This window comes from Oncorhynchus nerka, linkage group LG12 (genome assembly GCF_034236695.1).
Source record: "Oncorhynchus nerka isolate Pitt River linkage group LG12, Oner_Uvic_2.0, whole genome shotgun sequence".
NCBI lineage: Eukaryota > Metazoa > Chordata > Actinopteri > Salmoniformes > Salmonidae > Oncorhynchus > Oncorhynchus nerka.
In genome coordinates this window covers 87,456,396-87,474,560 of record NC_088407.1, presented here as the reverse complement: position 1 = coordinate 87,474,560, position 18,165 = coordinate 87,456,396, and the positions used below count along the sequence as shown (strand labels likewise).

General features: G+C 40.1%; 1 protein-coding gene across 4 annotated transcripts in view; it reads right to left on the bottom strand.

Annotated features, from left to right (window-relative positions):
• LOC115127375 (alpha-actinin-1) overlaps positions 1–18,165 on the bottom strand; it is a 239,408-nt gene that overhangs the window by 71,379 nt on the left and 149,864 nt on the right. For 3 of the 4 annotated variants that reach the window (XM_065025921.1, XM_065025922.1, XM_065025920.1), the window contains one exon: positions 17,434–17,519. In XM_065025921.1, coding sequence (XP_064881993.1) covers positions 17,434–17,519 — 86 coding nt within the window. Of the gene's footprint in view, positions 1–2,998; positions 3,085–17,433; positions 17,520–18,165 lie in introns of all 4 variants that reach the window. The other variant, XM_065025923.1, reaches the window with a different exon arrangement.

Sequence of the window (18,165 nt, the reverse complement as noted above, 5' to 3'; positions counted from 1 at the left end):
ATAGGACTATGGTATAGTGGTCTAGTGGTATAGGACTATGGTATGGTGGTATAGGACTATGGTATGGTGGTCTAGTGGTATAGGACTATTGTATGGTGGTATAGGACTATGGTATGGTGGTATAGGACTATGGTATGGTGGTCTAGTGGTATAGGACTATGGTATGGTGGTATAGGGCTATGGTATGGTGGTCTAGTGGTATAGGACTATTGTATGGTGGTATAGTGGTATAGGACTATGGTATGGTGGTCTAGTTGTATAGGACTATGGTATGGTGGTCTAGTGGTATAGGACTATGGTATGGTGGTCTAGTGGTATAGGACTATGGTATGGTGGTCTAGTGGTATAGGACTATGGTATGGTGGTATAGGACTATGGTATGGTGGTATAGGACTATGGTATGGTGGTATAGGACTATGGTATGGTGGTAAAGGACTATGGTATGGTGGTATAGGACTATGGTATGGTGGTATAGGACTATGGTATGGTGGTATAGGACTATGGTATGGTGGTCTAGTGGTATAGGTCTATGGTATGGTGGTTCAGTGGTATAGGTCTATGGTATGGTGGTCTAGTGGTATAGGTCTATGGTATGGTGGTATAGGACTATGGTATGGTGGTATAGTGGTATAGGACTATGGTATGGTGGTATAGGCCTATGGTATGGTGGTGTAGTTGTATAGGACTATGGTATGGTGGTCTAGTGGTATAGGACTATGGTGTGGTGGTCTAGTGGTATAGGACTATGGTATGGTGGTCTAGTGGTATAGGACTATGGAATGGTGGTCTAGGTCTATGGTATGGTGGTATAGGACTATGGTATGGTGGTCTAGTGGTATAGGACTATGGTATGGTGGTCTAGTGGTATAGGACTATGGTATGGTGGTCTAGTGGTATAGACCTATGGTATGGTGGTATAGGACTATGGTATGGTGGTCTATGGGACTATGGTATGGTGGTATAGGACTGGTGGTGGTGTAGTGGTATAGGACTATGGTATGGTGGTCTAGTGGTATAGGACTATGGTATGGTGGTCTAGTGGTATAGGTCTATGGTATGGTGGTATAGGACTATGGTATGGTGGTCTAGTGGTATAGGACTATGGTATGGTGGTCTAGTGGTATAGACCTATGGTATGGTGGTGTAGTGGTATAGGCCTATGGTATGGTGGTATGGACTATGGTGTGGTGGTATAGGACTATGGTATGGTGGTCTAGTGGTATAGGACTATGGTATGGTGGTATGGACTATGGTATGGTGGTCTAGTGGTATAGGACTATGGTATGGTGGTATAGGACTATGGTATGGTGGTCTAGTGGTATAGGTCTATGGTATGGTGGTCTAGTGGTATAGGACTATGGTATGGTGGTATGGTGGTGGTCTATGGTATGGTGGACTATGGTATGGTGGTATACTATGGTATGGTGGTATAGGACTATGGTATGGTGGTCTAGTGGTATAGGACTATGGTATGGTGGTCTAGTGGTATAGGACTATGGTATGGTGGTCTAGTGGTATAGACCTATGGTATGGTGGTATAGGACTATGGTATGGTGGTCTAGTGGTATAGGACTATGGTATGGTGGTATAGGACTATGGTATGGTGGTGTAGTGGTATAGGACTATGGTATGGTGGTCTAGTGGTATAGGACTATGGTATGGTGGTCTAGTGGTATAGGTCTATGGTATGGTGGTATAGGACTATGGTATGGTGGTCTAGTGGTATAGGACTATGGTATGGTGGTCTAGTGGTATAGACCTATGGTATGGTGGTGTAGTGGTATAGGCCTATGGTATGGTGGTATAGGACTATGGTGTGGTGGTATAGGACTATGGTATGGTGGTCTAGTGGTATAGGACTATGGTATGGTGGTATAGGACTATGGTATGGTGGTCTAGTGGTATAGGACTATGGTATGGTGGTATAGGACTATGGTATGGTGGTCTAGTGGTATAGGTCTATGGTATGGTGGTCTAGTGGTATAGGACTATGGTATGGTGGTCTAGTGGTATAGGACTATGGTGTGGTGGTCTATGGTATGGTGGTATATGACTATGGTATGGTGGTCTAGTGGTATGGTGGTATAGGACTATGGTATGGTGGTCTAGTGGTATAGGACTATGGTATAGTGGTCTAGTGGTATAGGACTATGGTATGGTGGTCTAGGACTATGGTATGGTGGTCTAGTGGTATAGGACTATGGTATGATGGTCTAGTGGTATAGGACTATGGTATGGTGGTCTAGTGGTATAGGACTATGGTATGGTGGTCTAGTGGTATAGGACTATGGTATGGTGGTCTAGGGTCTAGGACTATGGTATGGTGGTCTAGTGGTATAGGACTATGGTATGGTGGTCTAGTGGTATAGGCCTATGGTATGATGGTCTAGTGGTATAGGACTATGGTATGGTGGTCTAGTGGTACAGGACTATTGTGGTCTCTAGTGGTACAGGACTATTATGGTCTCTAGTGGTACAGGACTATTGTGGTCTCTAGTGGTACAGGACTATTGTGGTCTCTAGTGGTACAGGACTATTATGGTCTCTAGTGGTACAGGACTATTATGGTCTCTAGTGGTACAGGACTATTATGGTCTCTAGTGGTACAGGACTATTATGGTCTCTAGTGGTACAGGACTATTATGGTCTCTAGTGGTACAGGACTATTGTGGTCTCTAGTGGTACAGGACTATTGTGGTCTCTAGTGGTACAGGACTATTACGGTCTCTAGTGGTACAGGACTATTATGGTCTCTAGTGGTACAGGACTATTATGGTCTCTAGTGGTACAGGACTATTATGGTCTCTAGTGGTACAGGACTATTATGGTCTCTAGTGGTACAGGACTATTATGGTCTCTAGTGGTACAGGACTATTACGGTCTCTAGTGGTATAGGACTATTTTGGTCTCTAGTGGTCTAGAAGGACTAGAGACTAGAGGGAGGCGCTCACCTTCTGCTTGTCTGATAAGGCCTGGTAGTAACACTGTGGTACTGTACCTTCTGCTTGCCTGAGAAAGCGTGGTAGTAACACGACACATAAGTCATGATGGCCTTCTCATCCGGCCTCAACGTGCTAACGATGTCTGCCCAGGGAACAAAGGGAGGAGGAGAAGGGGAGAGGGAAGGAGAGATGGAAAAAAAAGAGAGAAGCGCAGAGTAAAAGTGTGAGACCACAGGCACCAGTATGATCAGGTTGTCAGACACCAGGGAGAGAGGAGACCACAGGCACCAGTCTGATCAGGTTGTCAGACACCAGGGAGAGAGGAGACCACAGGCACCAGTCTGATCAGGTTGTCAGACACCAGGGAGAGAGGAGACCACAGGCACCAGTCTGATCAGGTTGTCAGACACCAGGGAGAGAGGAGACAACAGGCACCAGTCTGATCAGGTTGTCAGACACCAGGGAGAGAGGAGACAACAGGCACCAGTCTGATCAGGTTGTCAGACACCAGGGAGAGAGGAGACCACGGGCACCAGTCTGATCAGGTTGTCAGACACCAGGGAGAGAGGAGACAACAGGCACCAGTCTGATCAGGTTGTCAGACACCAGGGAGAGAGGAGACCACAGGCACCAGTCTGATCAGGTTGTCAGACACCAGGGAGAGAGGAGACCACAGGCACCAGTCTGATCAGGTTGTCAGACACCAGGGAGAGAGGAGACAACAGGCACCAGTCTGATCAGGTTGGTTGGTTTGTTAGTTTATCTGTCTGTTTGGATTCTATTGGCGGTTTAGCTGTTATAGTCCCAATGGCTAGTATTCCTGGTGTCACCACTAAACAGGTGAGTAGGAGTTGGCTCGTCCACATTTAGTCATATTTCTGACTGTATTCATCATACTTGTTGATAGTGTGAATTTGTTTGATGTAGCCTTCTTTATACAGTAATCTGAGCCCTGTCCCTCTACCTGTCTGAGGTAATGTGAGGTTCACTATATGCTGCTCAAACTCTTCATCTTCACCCCATTCTTCCCCTTCTTCTACATGCCATAATAAAAGGGAGGCAGTGTCTGAATCCTCTCTCTTCCAATTATAAATAGAGAGAATCTTTTTTCCACTCTGTCTTTTAAACACAGCTGGTCTCTCTGCTGCCTGGCTGCTGCAATGTGCTCTTTAGTTCTGGACCTCTCCAGTGCAATCAGCCCTTATATAACTACACAACTCTTCTTCTTCTTTAGTTCTGGTCCTTATATAACTACACAACCCTTCTTCTTCTTTAGTTCTGGTCCTTATATAACTACACAACCCTTCTTCTTCTTTAGTTCTGGTCCTTATATAACTACACAACCCTTCTTCTTCTTTAGTTCTGGTCCTTATATAACTACACAACCCTTCTTCTTCTTTAGTTCTGGTCCTTATATAACTACACAACCCTTCTTCTTCTTTAGTTCTGGCCCTTATATAACTACACAACTCTTCTTCTTTAGTTCTGGTCCTTATATAACTACACAACCCTTCTTCTTCTTTAGTTCTGGCCCTTATATAACTACACAACCCTTCTTCTTCTTTAGTTCTGGTCCTTATATAACTACACAACTCTTCTTCTTCTTTAGTTCTGGTCCTTATATAACTACACAACTCTTCTTCTTCTTTAGTTCTGGTCCTTATATAACTACACAACTCTTCTTCTTCTTCTTCTTTAGTTCTGGTCCTTATATAACTACACAACTCTTCCTCTTCTTTAGTTCTGGTCCTTATAAAACTACACATCTCTTCTTCTTCTTTAGTTCTGGTTTATATAACTACACAACTCTTCTTCTTCTTCTTTAGTTCTGGTCCTTATATAACTACACAACTCTTCTTCTTTTTAGTTCTGGCCTTATATAACTACACAACTCTTCTTTCTTTAGTTCTGGCCCTTATATAACTACACAACTCTTCTTCTTCTTCTTTAGTTCTGGTCCTTATATAACTACACAACTCTTCTTCTTCTTTTTAGTTCTGGCCTTATATAACTACACAACTCTTCTTCTTCTTCTTTAGTTCTGGCCTTATAACACTACACATCTCTTCTTCTTAACTACACAACTCTTCTTCTTCTTTAGTTCTGGCCCTTATATAACTACACAACTCTTCTTCTTCTTTAGTTCTGGTCCTTATATAACTACACAACTCTTCTTCTTCTTCTTCTTTAGTTCTGGCCCTTTAGTTCTGGTATATAACTACACAACTCTTCTTCTTCTTCTTTAGTTAACTGTTCTGGTCCTTATATAACTACACAACTCTTCTTCTTTAGTTCTGGCCTTATATAACTAGTTCTTCTTCTTCTTTAGTTCTGGTCCTTATATAACTACACAACTCTTCTTCTTCTTCTTTAGTTCTGGTCCTTATATAACTACACAACTTCTTCTTCTTTAGTTCTGGTCCTTATATAACTACACTACACAACTTTCTTCTTCTTTAGTTCTGGTCCTTATATAACTACACAACTCTTCTTCTTCTTCTTTTCTTCTTCTTTAGTTCTGGTCCTTATATAACTACACAACTCTTCTTCTTCTTTAGTTCTGGTCCTTATATAACTACACAACTCTTCTTCTTCTTTAGTTCTGGTCCTTATATAACTACACAACTCTTCTTCTCTTCTTTTCTTCTTTAGTTCTGGTCCTTATATAACTACACAACTCTTCTTCTTCTTTAGTTCTGGTCCTTATATAACTACACAACTCTTCTTCTTCTTCTTAGTTCTGGTCCTTATATAACTACACAACTCTTCTTCTTCTTCTGGTCCTTATATAACTACACAACTCTTCTTCTTTAGTTCTGGTCCTTATATAACTACACAACTCTTCTTCTTCTTTAGTTCTGGTCCTTATATAACTACACAACTCTTCTTCTTTTTAGTTCTTCTTTACACAACTCTTCTTCTTCTTCTTTAGTTCTGGTCCTTATATAACTACACAACTCTTCTTCTTCTTTAGTTCTGGTCCTTATATAACTCTTCTTCTTCTTTACAACTACACAACTCTTCTTCTTCTTCTTTATAGTTCTGGCCTTCTTCTTTAGTATATAACTACACAACTCTTCTTCTTCTTCTTTAGTTCTGGTCCTTATATAACTACACAACTCTTCTTCTTCTTTAGTTCTGGTCCTTATATAACTACACAACCCTCTTCTTCTTCTTTAGTTCTGGTCCTTATATAACTACACAACTCTTCTTCTTTTTAGTTCTGGCCCTTATATAACTACACAACTCTTCTTCTCTTCTTTAGTTCTGGTCCTTATATAACTACACAACTCTTCTTCTTCTTCTGGTCCTTATAGTTCTGGTCCTTATATAACTACACAACTCTTCTTCTTCTTTAGTTCTGGCCCTTATATAACTACACAACTCTTCTTTCTTCTTCTTTAGTTCTGGTCCTTATATAACTACACAACTCTTCTTCTTCTTTAGTTCTGGTCCTTATATAACTACACAACTCTTCTTCTTCTTTTTAGTTCTGGTCCTTATATAACTACACAACTCTTCTTCTTCTTTAGTTCTTTAGTTCTGGTCCTTATATAACTACACAACTCTTCTTCTTCTTTAGTTCTGGTCCTTATATAACTACACAACTCTTCTTCTTCTTTTTAGTTCTGGTCCTTATATAACTACACAACTCTTCTTCTTCTTTAGTTCTGGTCCTTATATAACTACACAACTCTTCTTCTTCTTCTTAACTAGTTCTGGTCCTTATATAACTACACAACTCTTCTTCTTCTTTTCTGTTCTAACTACACAACTCTTCTTCTTCTTTAGTTCTGGTCCTTATATAACTACACAACTCTTCTTCTTCTTTAGTTCTGGTCCTTATATAACTACACAACTCTTCTTCTTCTTTAGTTCTGGTCCTTATATAACTACACAACTCTTCTTCTTCTTTAGTTCTGGTCCTTATATAACTACACAACTCTTCTTCTTCTTTAGTTCTGGTCCTTATATAACTACACAACTCTTCTTCTTCTTTAGTTCTGGTCCTTATATAACTACACAACTCTTCTTCTTCTTTAGTTCTGGTCCTTATATAACTTCTTCTTCTTCTTCTTAGTTCTGGTCCTTATATAACTACACAACTCTTCTTCTTCTTCTTTAGTTCTGGTCCTTATATAACTACACAACTCTTCTTCTTCTTCTTTAGTTCTGGTCCTTATAAACTACTTCTTCTTCTTCTTTAGTTCTGGTCCTTATATAACTACACAACTCTTCTTCTTCTTTAGTTCTGGTCCTTATATAACTACACAACTCTTCTTCTTCTTTAGTTCTCTTTATAACTACACAACTCTTCTTCTTCTTCTTTAGTTCTGGTATAACTACCTTATATAACTACACAACTCTTCTTCTTTTAGTTCTGGTCCTTATAGTTCTGGTCCTTATATAACTACACAACTCTTCTTCTTCTTTAGTTCTGGTTCTGGGTCCTTATATAACTACACAACTCTTCTTCTTCTTTAGTTCTGGTCCTTATATAACTACACAACTCTTCTTCTTCTTTAGTTCTGGTCCTTATATAACTACACAACTCTTCTTCTTCTTCTTTAGTTCTGGTCCTTATATAACTACACAACTCTTCTTCTTCTTTAGTTCTGGTCCTTATATAACTACACAACTCTTCTTCTTTAGTTCTGGTCCTTATATAACTACACAACTCTTCTTCTTCTTTAGTTCTGGTCCTTATATAACTACACAACTCTTCTTCTTTAGTTCTGGTCCTTATATAACTACACAACTCTTCTTCTTCTTCTTTAGTTCTGGTCCTTATATAACTACACAACTCTTCTTCTTCTTTAGTTCTTCTTATATAACTTCTTCTTCTTCTTTAGTTCTGGTCCTTATAACTAACAACTACACAACTCTTCTTCTTTTTAGTTCTGGTCCTTATATAACTACACAACTCTTCTTCTTCTTTTTAGTTCTGGTCCTTATATAACTACACAACTCTTCTTCTTCTTTAGTTCTGGTCCTTATATAACTACACAACTCTTCTTCTTTCTTTAGTTCTGGTCCTTATATAACTACACAACTCTTCTTCTTCTTTTTAGTTCTGGCCTTCTTTTCTTCTTCTTTAGTTCTGGTCCTTATATAACTACACAACTCTTCTTCTTCTTTAGTTCTGGTCCTTATATAACTACACAACTCTTCTTCTTCTTCTTTAGTTCTGGTCCTTATATAACTACACAACTTTCTTCTTCTTCTTTAGTTCTGGTCCTTATATAACTACACAACTCTTCTTCTTCTTCTTTAGTTCTGGTCCTTATATAACTACAACTCTTCTTCTTCTTTAGTTCTGGTCCTTATATAACTACACAACTCTTCTTCTTCTTTAGTTCTGGTCCTTATATAACTACACAACTCTTCTTCTTCTTCTTTAGTTCTGGTCCTTATATAACTACACAACTCTTCTTCTTCTTCTTTAGTTCTGGTCCTTATATAACTACACAACTCTTCTTCTTCTTTAGTTCTGGTCCTTATATAACTACACAACTCTTCTTCTTTAGTTCTGGTCCTTATATAACTACACAACTCTTCTTCTTCTTTAGTTCTGGCCCTTATATAACTACACAACTCTTCTTCTTCTTTAGTTCTGGCCCTTATATAACTACACAACTCTTCTTCTTCTTTAGTTCTGGTCCTTCTTTAGTTCTGGCCCTTATATAACTACACAACTCTTCTTCTTTAGTTCTTCTTTTCTTCTTTAGTTCTGGCCCTTATATAACTACACAACTCTTCTTCTTTAGTTCTGGCCTTATAACTAGTTCTGGCCCTTATATAACTACACAACTCTTCTTCTTTAGTTCTGGCCCTTATAACTTCTTCTTCTTTAGTTCTGGTCCTTATATAACTACACAACTCTTCTTCTTTAGTTCTGGCACTTATATAACTACACAACTCTTCTTCTTTAGTTCTGGCCCTTATATAACTACACAACTCTTCTTCTTCTTTAGTTCTGGTCCTTATATAACTACACAACTCTTCTTCTTCTTTAGTTCTGGTCCTTATATAACTACACAACTTCTTCTTTTAGTTCTGGTCCTTATATAACTAGTTCTTCTTTAGTTCTGTCCTTATATAACTACACAACTCTTCTTCTTCTTCTTCTTTAGTTCAGGCCATTATATAACTACACAACTCTTCTTCTTCTTCTTTAGTTCTGGTCCTTATATAACTACACAACTCTTCTTCTTCTTTAGTTCTGGTCCTTATATAACTACACAACTCTTCTTCTTCTTTAGTTCTGGTCCTTATATAACTACACAACTCTTCTTCTTCTTTAGTTCTGGTCCTTATATAACTACACAACTCTTCTTCTTCTTCTTTAGTTCTGGTCCTTATATAACTACACAACTCTTCTTCTTCTTTAGTTCTGGTTTATATAACTGGTTCTTCTTCTTTAGTTCTGGTCCTTATATAACTACACAACTCTTCTTCTTCTTCTTTAGTTCTGGTCCTTATATAACTACACAACTCTTCTTCTTCTTTAGTTCTGGTCCTTATATAACTACACAACTCTTCTTCTTCTTTAGTTCTGGTCCTTATATAACTACACAACTCTTCTTCTTCTTCTTTAGTTCTGGTCCTTATATAACTACACAACTCTTCTTCTTCTTTAGTTCTGGTCCTTATATAACTACACAACTCTTCTTCTTCTTCTTTAGTTCTGGTCCTTATATAACTACACAACTCTTCTTCTTCTTTAGTTCTGGTCCTTATATAACTACACAACTCTTCTTCTTCTTCTTTAGTTCTGGTCCTTATATAACTACACAACTCTTCTTCTTCTTCTTTAGTTCTGGTCCTTATATAACTACACAACTCTTCTTCTTCTTTAGTTCTGGTCCTTATATAACTACACAACTCTTCTTCTTCTTTAGTTCTGGTCCTTATATAACTACACAACTTTTCTTCTTCTTTAGTTCTGGTCCTTATATAACTTAGTTCTGGTCCTTATAAACTACACAACTCTTCTTCTTCTTCTTTAGTTCTGGTCCTTATATAACTACACAACTCTTCTTCTTCTTTAGTTCTGGTCCTTATATAACTACACAACTCTTCTTCTTCTTCTTTAGTTCTGGTCCTTATATAACTACACAACTCTTCTTCTTTAGTTCTGGCCCTTATATAACTACACAACTCTTCTTCTTCTTTAGTTCTGGTCCTTATATAACTACACAACTCTTCTTCTTCTTTAGTTCTGGTCCTTATATAACTACACAACTCTTCTTCTTCTTTAGTTCTGGTCCTTATATAACTACACAACTCTTCTTCTTCTTTAGTTCTGGTCCTTATATAACTACACAACTCTTCTTCTTCTTTAGTTCTGGTCATTATATAACTACACAATTCTTCTTCTTCTTCTTTAGTTCTGGTCCTTATATAACTACACAACTCTTCTTCTTCTTCTTTAGTTCTGGCCCTTATATAACTACACAACTCTTCTTCTTCTTTAGTTCTGGCCCTTATATAACTACACAACTCTTCTTCTTCTTCTTTAGTTCTGGTCCTTATATAACCACACAACTCTTCTTCTTCTTCTTCTTTAGTTCTGGTCCTTATATAACTACACAACTCTTCTTCTTCTTCTTTAGTTCAGGCCATTATATAACTACACAACTCTTCTTCTTCTTCTTTAGTTCTGGTCCTTATATAACTATACAACTCTTCCTCTTCTTTAGTTCTGGTCCTTATATAACTACACAACTCTTCTTCTTCTTTAGTTCTGGTCCTTATATAACTACACAACTCTTCTTCTTCTTTAGTTCTGGTCCTTATATAACTACACAACTCTTCTTCTTCTTCTTTAGTTCTGGTCCTTATATAACTACACAATTCTTCTTCTTCTTTAGTTCTGGTCCTTATATAACTACACAACTCTTCTTCTTCTTCTTTAGTTCTGGCCCTTATATAACTACACAACTCTTCTTCTTCGTTAGTTCTGGCCCTTATATAACTACACAACTCTTCTTCTTCTTTAGTTCTGGTCCTTATATAACTACACAACTCTTCTTCTTCTTCTTTAGTTCTGGCCCTTATAGAACTACACAACTCTTCTTCTTCTTCTTTAGTTCTGGCCCTTATATAACTACACAACTCTTCTTCTTTAGTTCTGGCCCTTATAGAACTACACAACTCTTCTTCTTCTTCTTTAGTTCTGGTCCTTATATAACTACACAACTCTTCTTCTTTAGTTCTGGCACTTATATAACTACACAACTCTTCTTCTTTAGTTCTGGCCCTTATATAACTACACAACTCTTCTTCTTTAGTTCTGGCACTTATATAACTACACAACTCTTCTTCTTTAGTTCTGGCCCTTATATAACTACACAACTCTTCTTCTTTAGTTCTGGCACTTATATAACTACACAACTCTTCTTCTTTAGTTCTGGCCCTTATATAACTACACAACCCTTCTTCTTTAGTTCTGGCACTTATATAACTACACAACTCTTCTTCTTTAGTTCTGGCCCTTATATAACTACACAACTCTTCTTCTTTAGTTCTGGCCCTTATATAACTACACAACTCTTCTTCTTTAGTTCTGGCCCTTATATAACTACACAACTCTTCTTCTTTAGTTCTGGCACTTATATAACTACACAACTCTTCTTCTTTAGTTCTGGCCCTTATATAACTACACAACTCTTCTTCTTCTTTAGTTCTGGTCCTTATATAACTACACAACTCTTCTTCTTCTTTAGTTCTGGTCCTTATATAACTACACAATTCTTCTTCTTTAGTTCTGGTCCTTATATAACTACACAACTCTTCTTCTTCTTCTTCTTTAGTTCAGGCCATTATATAACTACACAACTCTTCTTCTTCTTCTTTAGTTCTGGTCCTTATATAACTACACAACTCTTCTTCTTCTTTAGTTCTGGTCCTTATATAACTACACAACTCTTCTTCTTCTTTAGTTCTGGTCCTTATATAACTACACAACTCTTCTTCTTCTTTAGTTCTGGTCCTTATATAACTACACAACTCTTCTTCTTCTTCTTTAGTTCTGGTCCTTATATAACTACACAACTCTTCTTCTTCTTCTTTAGTTCTGGTCCTTATATAACTACACAACTCTTCTTCTTCTTCTTTAGTTCTGGTCCTTATATAACTACACAACTCTTCTTCTTCTTCTTTAGTTCTGGTCCTTATATAACTACATATAACAACAACTCTTCTTCTTCTTCTTTAGTTCTGGTCCTTATATAACTACACAACTCTTCTTCTTCTTCTTTAGTTCTGGTCCTTATATAACTACACAACTCTTCTTCTTCTTTAGTTCTTCTTCTTCTTCTTCTTCTTCTTTAGTTCTGGCCCTTATATAACTACACAACTCTTCTTCTTCTTTAGTTCTGGTCCTTATATAACTACACAACTCTTCTTCTTCTTTAGTTCTGGTCCTTATATAACTACACAACTCTTCTTCTTCTTTAGTTCTGGTCCTTATATAACTACACAACTCTTCTTCTTCTTTAGTTCTGGTCCTTATATAACTACACAACTCTTCTTCTTCTTTAGTTCTGGTCCTTTAGTTCTGGTCCTTATATAACTACACAACTCTTCTTCTTCTTTAGTTCTGGTCCTTATATAACTACACAACTCTTCTTCTTCTTTAGTTCTGGTCCTTATATAACTACACAACTCTTCTTCTTCTTCTTTAGTTCTGGTCCTTATATAACTACACAACTCTTCTTCTTCTTTAGTTCTGGCCCTTATATAACTACACAACTCTTCTTCTTCTTCTTTAGTTCTGGTCCTTATATAACTACACAACTCTTCTTCTTCTTCTTTAGTTCTGGCCCTTATATAACTACACAACTCTTCTTCTTCTTTAGTTCTGGTCCTTATATAACTACACAACTCTTCCTCTTCTTTAGTTCTGGTCCTTATATAACTACACAACTTCTTCTTCTTTAGTTCTGGTCCTTATATAACTACACAACTCTTCTTCTTCTTTAGTTCTGGTCCTTATATAACTACACAACTCTTCTTCTTCTTTAGTTCTGGTCCTTATATAACTACACAACTCTTCTTCTTCTTCTTTAGTTCTGGCCCTTATATAACTACACAACTCTTCTTCTTCTTTAGTTCTGGTCCTTATATAACTACACAACTCTTCTTCTTCTTTAGTTCTGGTCCTTATATAACTACACAACTCTTCTTCTTCTTTAGTTCTGGTCCTTATATAACTACACAACTCTTCTTCTTCTTCTTTAGTTCTGGTCCTTATATAACTACACAACTCTTCTTCTTCTTTAGTTCTGGTCCTTATATAACTACACAACTCTTCTTCTTCTTCTTTAGTTCTGGTCCTTATATAACTACACAACTCTTCTTCTTTAGTTCTGGCACTTATATAACTACACAACTCTTCTTCTTTAGAACAGGGCTCCGGGCAGCCGAGCGGAAATGGAGGAAAACTCGCCTCCCTGCGGACCTGACATCCTTTCACTCCCTCCTCTCTACATTTTCCTCTTCTCTCTCTGCTGCTAAAGCCACTTTCTACCACTCTAAATTCCAAGCATCTGCCTCTAACCCTAGGAAGCTCTTTGCAACCTTCTCCTCCCTCCTGAATCCTCCTCCCCTCCCCCTCCTCCCTCTCTGCAGATGACTTCGTCAACCATTTTGAAAAGAAGGTCGACGACATCCGATCCTCGTTTGCTAAGTCAAACGACACCGCTGGTTCTGCTCACACTGCCCTACCCTGTGCTCTGACCTCTTTCTCCCCTCTCTCCAGATGAAATCTCGCGTCTTGTGACGGCCGGCCGCCCTACAACCTGCCCGCTTGACCCTATCCCCTCCTCTCTTCTCCAGACCATTTCCGGAGACCTCCTCCCCTACCTCACCTCGCTCATCAACTCATCCCTGACCGCTGGCTACGTCCCTTCCGTCTTCAAGAGAGCGAGAGTTGCACCCCTTCTGAAAAAAACCTACACTCGATCCCTCCGATGTCAACAACTACAGACCAGTATCCCTTCTTTCTTTTCTCTCCAAAACTCTTGAACGTGCCGTCCTTGGCCAGCTCTCCCGCTATCTCTCTCAGAATGACCTTCTTGATCCAAATCAGTCAGGTTTCAAGACTAGTCATTCAACTGAGACTGCTCTTCTCTGTATCACGGAGGCGCTCCGCACTGCTAAAGCTAACTCTCTCTCCTCTGCTCTCATCCTTCTAGACCTATCGGCTGCCTTCGATACTGTGAACCATCAGATCCTCCTCTCCACCCTCTCCGAGTTGGGCATCTCCGGCGCGGCCCACGCTTGGATTGCGTCCTACCTGACAGGTCGCTCCTACCAGGTGGCGTGGCGAGAATCCGTCTCCACACCACGTGCTCTCACCACTGGTGTCCCCCAGGGCTCTGTTCTAGGCCCTCTCCTATTCTCGCTATACACCAAGTCACTTGGCTCTGTCATAACCTCACATGGTCTCTCCTATCATTGCTATGCAGACGACACACAATTAATCTTCTCCTTTCCCCCTTCTGATGACCAGGTGGCGAATCGCATCTCTGCATGTCTGGCAGACATATCCGTGTGGATGACGGATCACCACCTCAAGCTGAACCTCGGCAAGACGGAACTGCTCTTCCTCCCGGGGAAGGACTGCCCGTTCCATGATCTCGCCATCACGGTTGACAACTCCATTGTGTCCTCCTCCCAGAGCGCTAAGAACCTTGGCGTGATCCTGGACAACACCCTGTCGTTCTCAACTAACATCAAGGCGGTGGCCCGTTCCTGTAGGTTCATGCTCTACAACATCCGCAGAGTACGACCCTGCCTCACACAGGAAGCGGCGCAGGTCCTAATCCAGGCACTTGTCATCTCCCGTCTGGATTACTGCAACTCGCTGTTGGCTGGGCTCCCTGCCTGTGCCATTAAACCCCTACAACTCATCCAGAACGCCGCAGCCCGTCTGGTGTTCAACCTTCCCAAGTTCTCTCACGTCACCCCGCTCCTCCGCTCCCTCCACTGGCTTCCAGTTGAAGCTCGCATCCGCTACAAGACCATGGTGCTTGCCTACGGAGCTGTGAGGGGAACGGCACCTCAGTACCTCCAGGCTCTGATCAGGCCCTACACCCAAACAAGGGCACTGCGTTCATCCACCTCTGGCCTGCTCGCCTCCCTACCACTGAGGAAGTACAGTTCCCGCTCAGCCCAGTCAAAACTGTTCGCTGCTCTGGCCCCCCAATGGTGGAACAAACTCCCTCACGACGCCAGGACAGCGGAGTCAATCACCACCTTCCGGAGACACCTGAAACCCCACCTCTTTAAGGAATACCTAGGATAGGATAAAGTAATCCCTCTCACCCCCCCTCCCCCTGAAAAGATTTAGATGCACTACTGTTCCACTGGAGGTCATAAGGTGAATGCACCAATTTGTAAGTCGCTCTGGATAAGAGCGTCTGCTAAATGACTTAAATGTAATGTAAATGTAGTTCTGGTCCTTATATAACTACACAACTCTTCTTCTTCTTTAGTTCTGGTCCTTATATAACTACACAACTCTTCCTCTTCTTTAGTTCTGGTCCTTATATAACTACACAACTTCTTCTTCTTTAGTTCTGGTCCTTATATAACTACACAACTCTTCTTCTTTAGTTCTGGTCCTTATATAACTACACAACTCTTCTTTAGTTCTGGTCCTTATATAACTACACAATTCTTCTTCTTCTTTAGTTCTGGTCCTTATATAACTACACAACTCTTCTTCTTCTTTAGTTCTGGTCCTTATAAAACTACACAACGTTTCTTCTTCTTTAGTTCTGGTCCTTATATAACTACACAACCCTTCTTCTTCTTCTTTAGTTCTGGTCCTTATATAACTACACAACTCTTCTTCTTTAGTTCTGGCCCTTATATAACTACACAACTCTTCTTCTTTAGTTCTGGCCCTTATATAACTACACAACTCTTCTTCTTTAGTTCTGGTCCTTATATAACTACACAACTCTTCTTCTTCTTTAGTTCTGGCACTTATATAACTACACAACTCTTCTTCTTCTTCTTTAGTTCTGGTCCTTATATAACTACACAACTCTTCTTCTTCTTCTTTAGTTCTGGTCCTTATATAACTACACAACTCTTCTTCTTCTTTAGTTCTGGTCCTTATATAACTACACAACTCTTCTTCTTCTTCTTTAGTTCTGGCCCTTATATAACTACACAACTCTTCTTCTTCTTCTTTAGTTCTGGCCCTTATAGAACTACACAACTCTTCTTCTTCTTCTTTAGTTCTGGCCCTTATAGAACTACACAACTCTTCTTCTTCTTCTTTAGTTCTGGCCCTTATATAACTACACAACTCTTCTCAGTTGGGAGATTTTTCTAAAATTATAACGTTACATTCTGAAGGATAACGTGTTCTTCTGTCTCAATAGAGATATGTGTATCACACATATTGATATCCTGAATTCACTCTTAAAAAGAAACCTGTTAAAGCTAAGAGATCCCCAAACAACAATCATCAACGACTGCAGAACCAGATGGTATCACATAAAACTAAGTCTATCTATGTGCTGAGAGATCCAGTGAAAACATGACCCATTCAACTCAAAGGTGACCAAGTACACATTGGAGGTAGTTGAGGTTAAGGAGCCTCCCCTCCCCCCTCCCTCCCTCCCTCGCTGACCCATTCAACTCACAGGTGACCAAGTACACATTGGAGGTAGTTGAGGTTAAGGAGCCCCCCCCCCCCTCCCTCCCTCGCTACATAAAGTGATGAATCCAATCAAACAATTACATGTTGAGTTAGTTGTGTACTAGGAGTTGAGTTAGTTGTGGTAGACTGGTCTGTCTGACTGGTGCCTGTTATAGCAACAGAGATAGACTATTTATTTTCCCATCATGCATTTGGAAAGTGTGAAACTGTGAACCAATACGGAGAGAGAGGAGGAAGAGCGTGAGCCGTTCCCCCCTGTTGGGTTTGGCGGTGTAGCTGCAGAGAGAGAATATGGTGTTAGAGGACTGATAGAGGATCAGGAACCAAACAACCAGGAGGTGGTGAGGAGGAGGAGGGAGAGGTGAAGAGGAGAGGGGATAGAGAGGTGAGGAGGAGGAAGAGCGTGAGCCGTTCCCCCCTGTTGGGTTTGGCGGTGTAGCTGCAGAGAGAGAATATGGTGTTAGAGGACTGATAGAGGAGCAGGAACCAAACAACCAGGAGGTGGTGAGGAGGAGGAGAGGAGGAGGACGAGGGAGAGGTGAGGAGGAGGACGAGGAGAGGAGGAGGAGGACGAGGAGAGGAGGGAGAGGTGAGGAGGACGAGGAGAGTGAGGAGGACGAGGAGAGGAGGAGGAGGGAGAGGTGAGGAGGAGGAGGAGGACGAGGAGAGGAGGAGGAGGGGGAGGAGGAGAGAGGATAGAGAGGTGAGGAGGAGGGGAAAGGTGAGGAGCGGGAAAGGTGAGGAGGAGGATGAGGGAGAGGTGAGGAAGAGGTGAGGAGGAGGGGGGAGCGTTGCGTCCTGGGATACCTTCTGAGCGCCAGAGAATGCGTGGTAGAAGCTAGACACGTAGGTCATGATGGCCTTTTCATCTGGGCGGGCTGTGCCTACGATGTCTGTGGAGAGAAAGGGTGGATGGAGTGGGGATGGAGGAAGGAGGAGAGGGAGAAGTGGGTATGGTAATGATCATGTTAAACACAACAGATAAATGACATGTCGTAAAGACTGGGGAATGAATGGTAAACACACCCTATTCTCTATATACAGTATACTACTTCTGGACAGGTTCAACACACAACAGATAAATGACATGTCGTAAAGACTGGGGAATGAATGGTAAACACACCCTATTCTCTATATACAGTATACTACTTCTGGACAGGTTCAACACACAACAGACAAAATGAGTCAAGACCATAGAGTTGAAATAGATGATCTTTACAATAATAGCTTCAGTGAGAGCAGAGCCTTCAGAAAGTATTCACACACCCTCTTGACTTTTCCCACATTGTGTTACAGCCTGAATTTAAAATGTTTTAAGATTAGATTTTGTGTAATACCCCGTACAATAATAATACAATAATACCCCGTACAATAATAATACAATAATACCCCGTACAATAATAATACAATAATACCCCGTACAATAATAATACAATAGTACCCCGTACAATAATAATACAATAATACCCCGTACAATAATAATACAATAATACCCCGTACAATAATAATACAATAATACCCCGTACAATAATAATACAA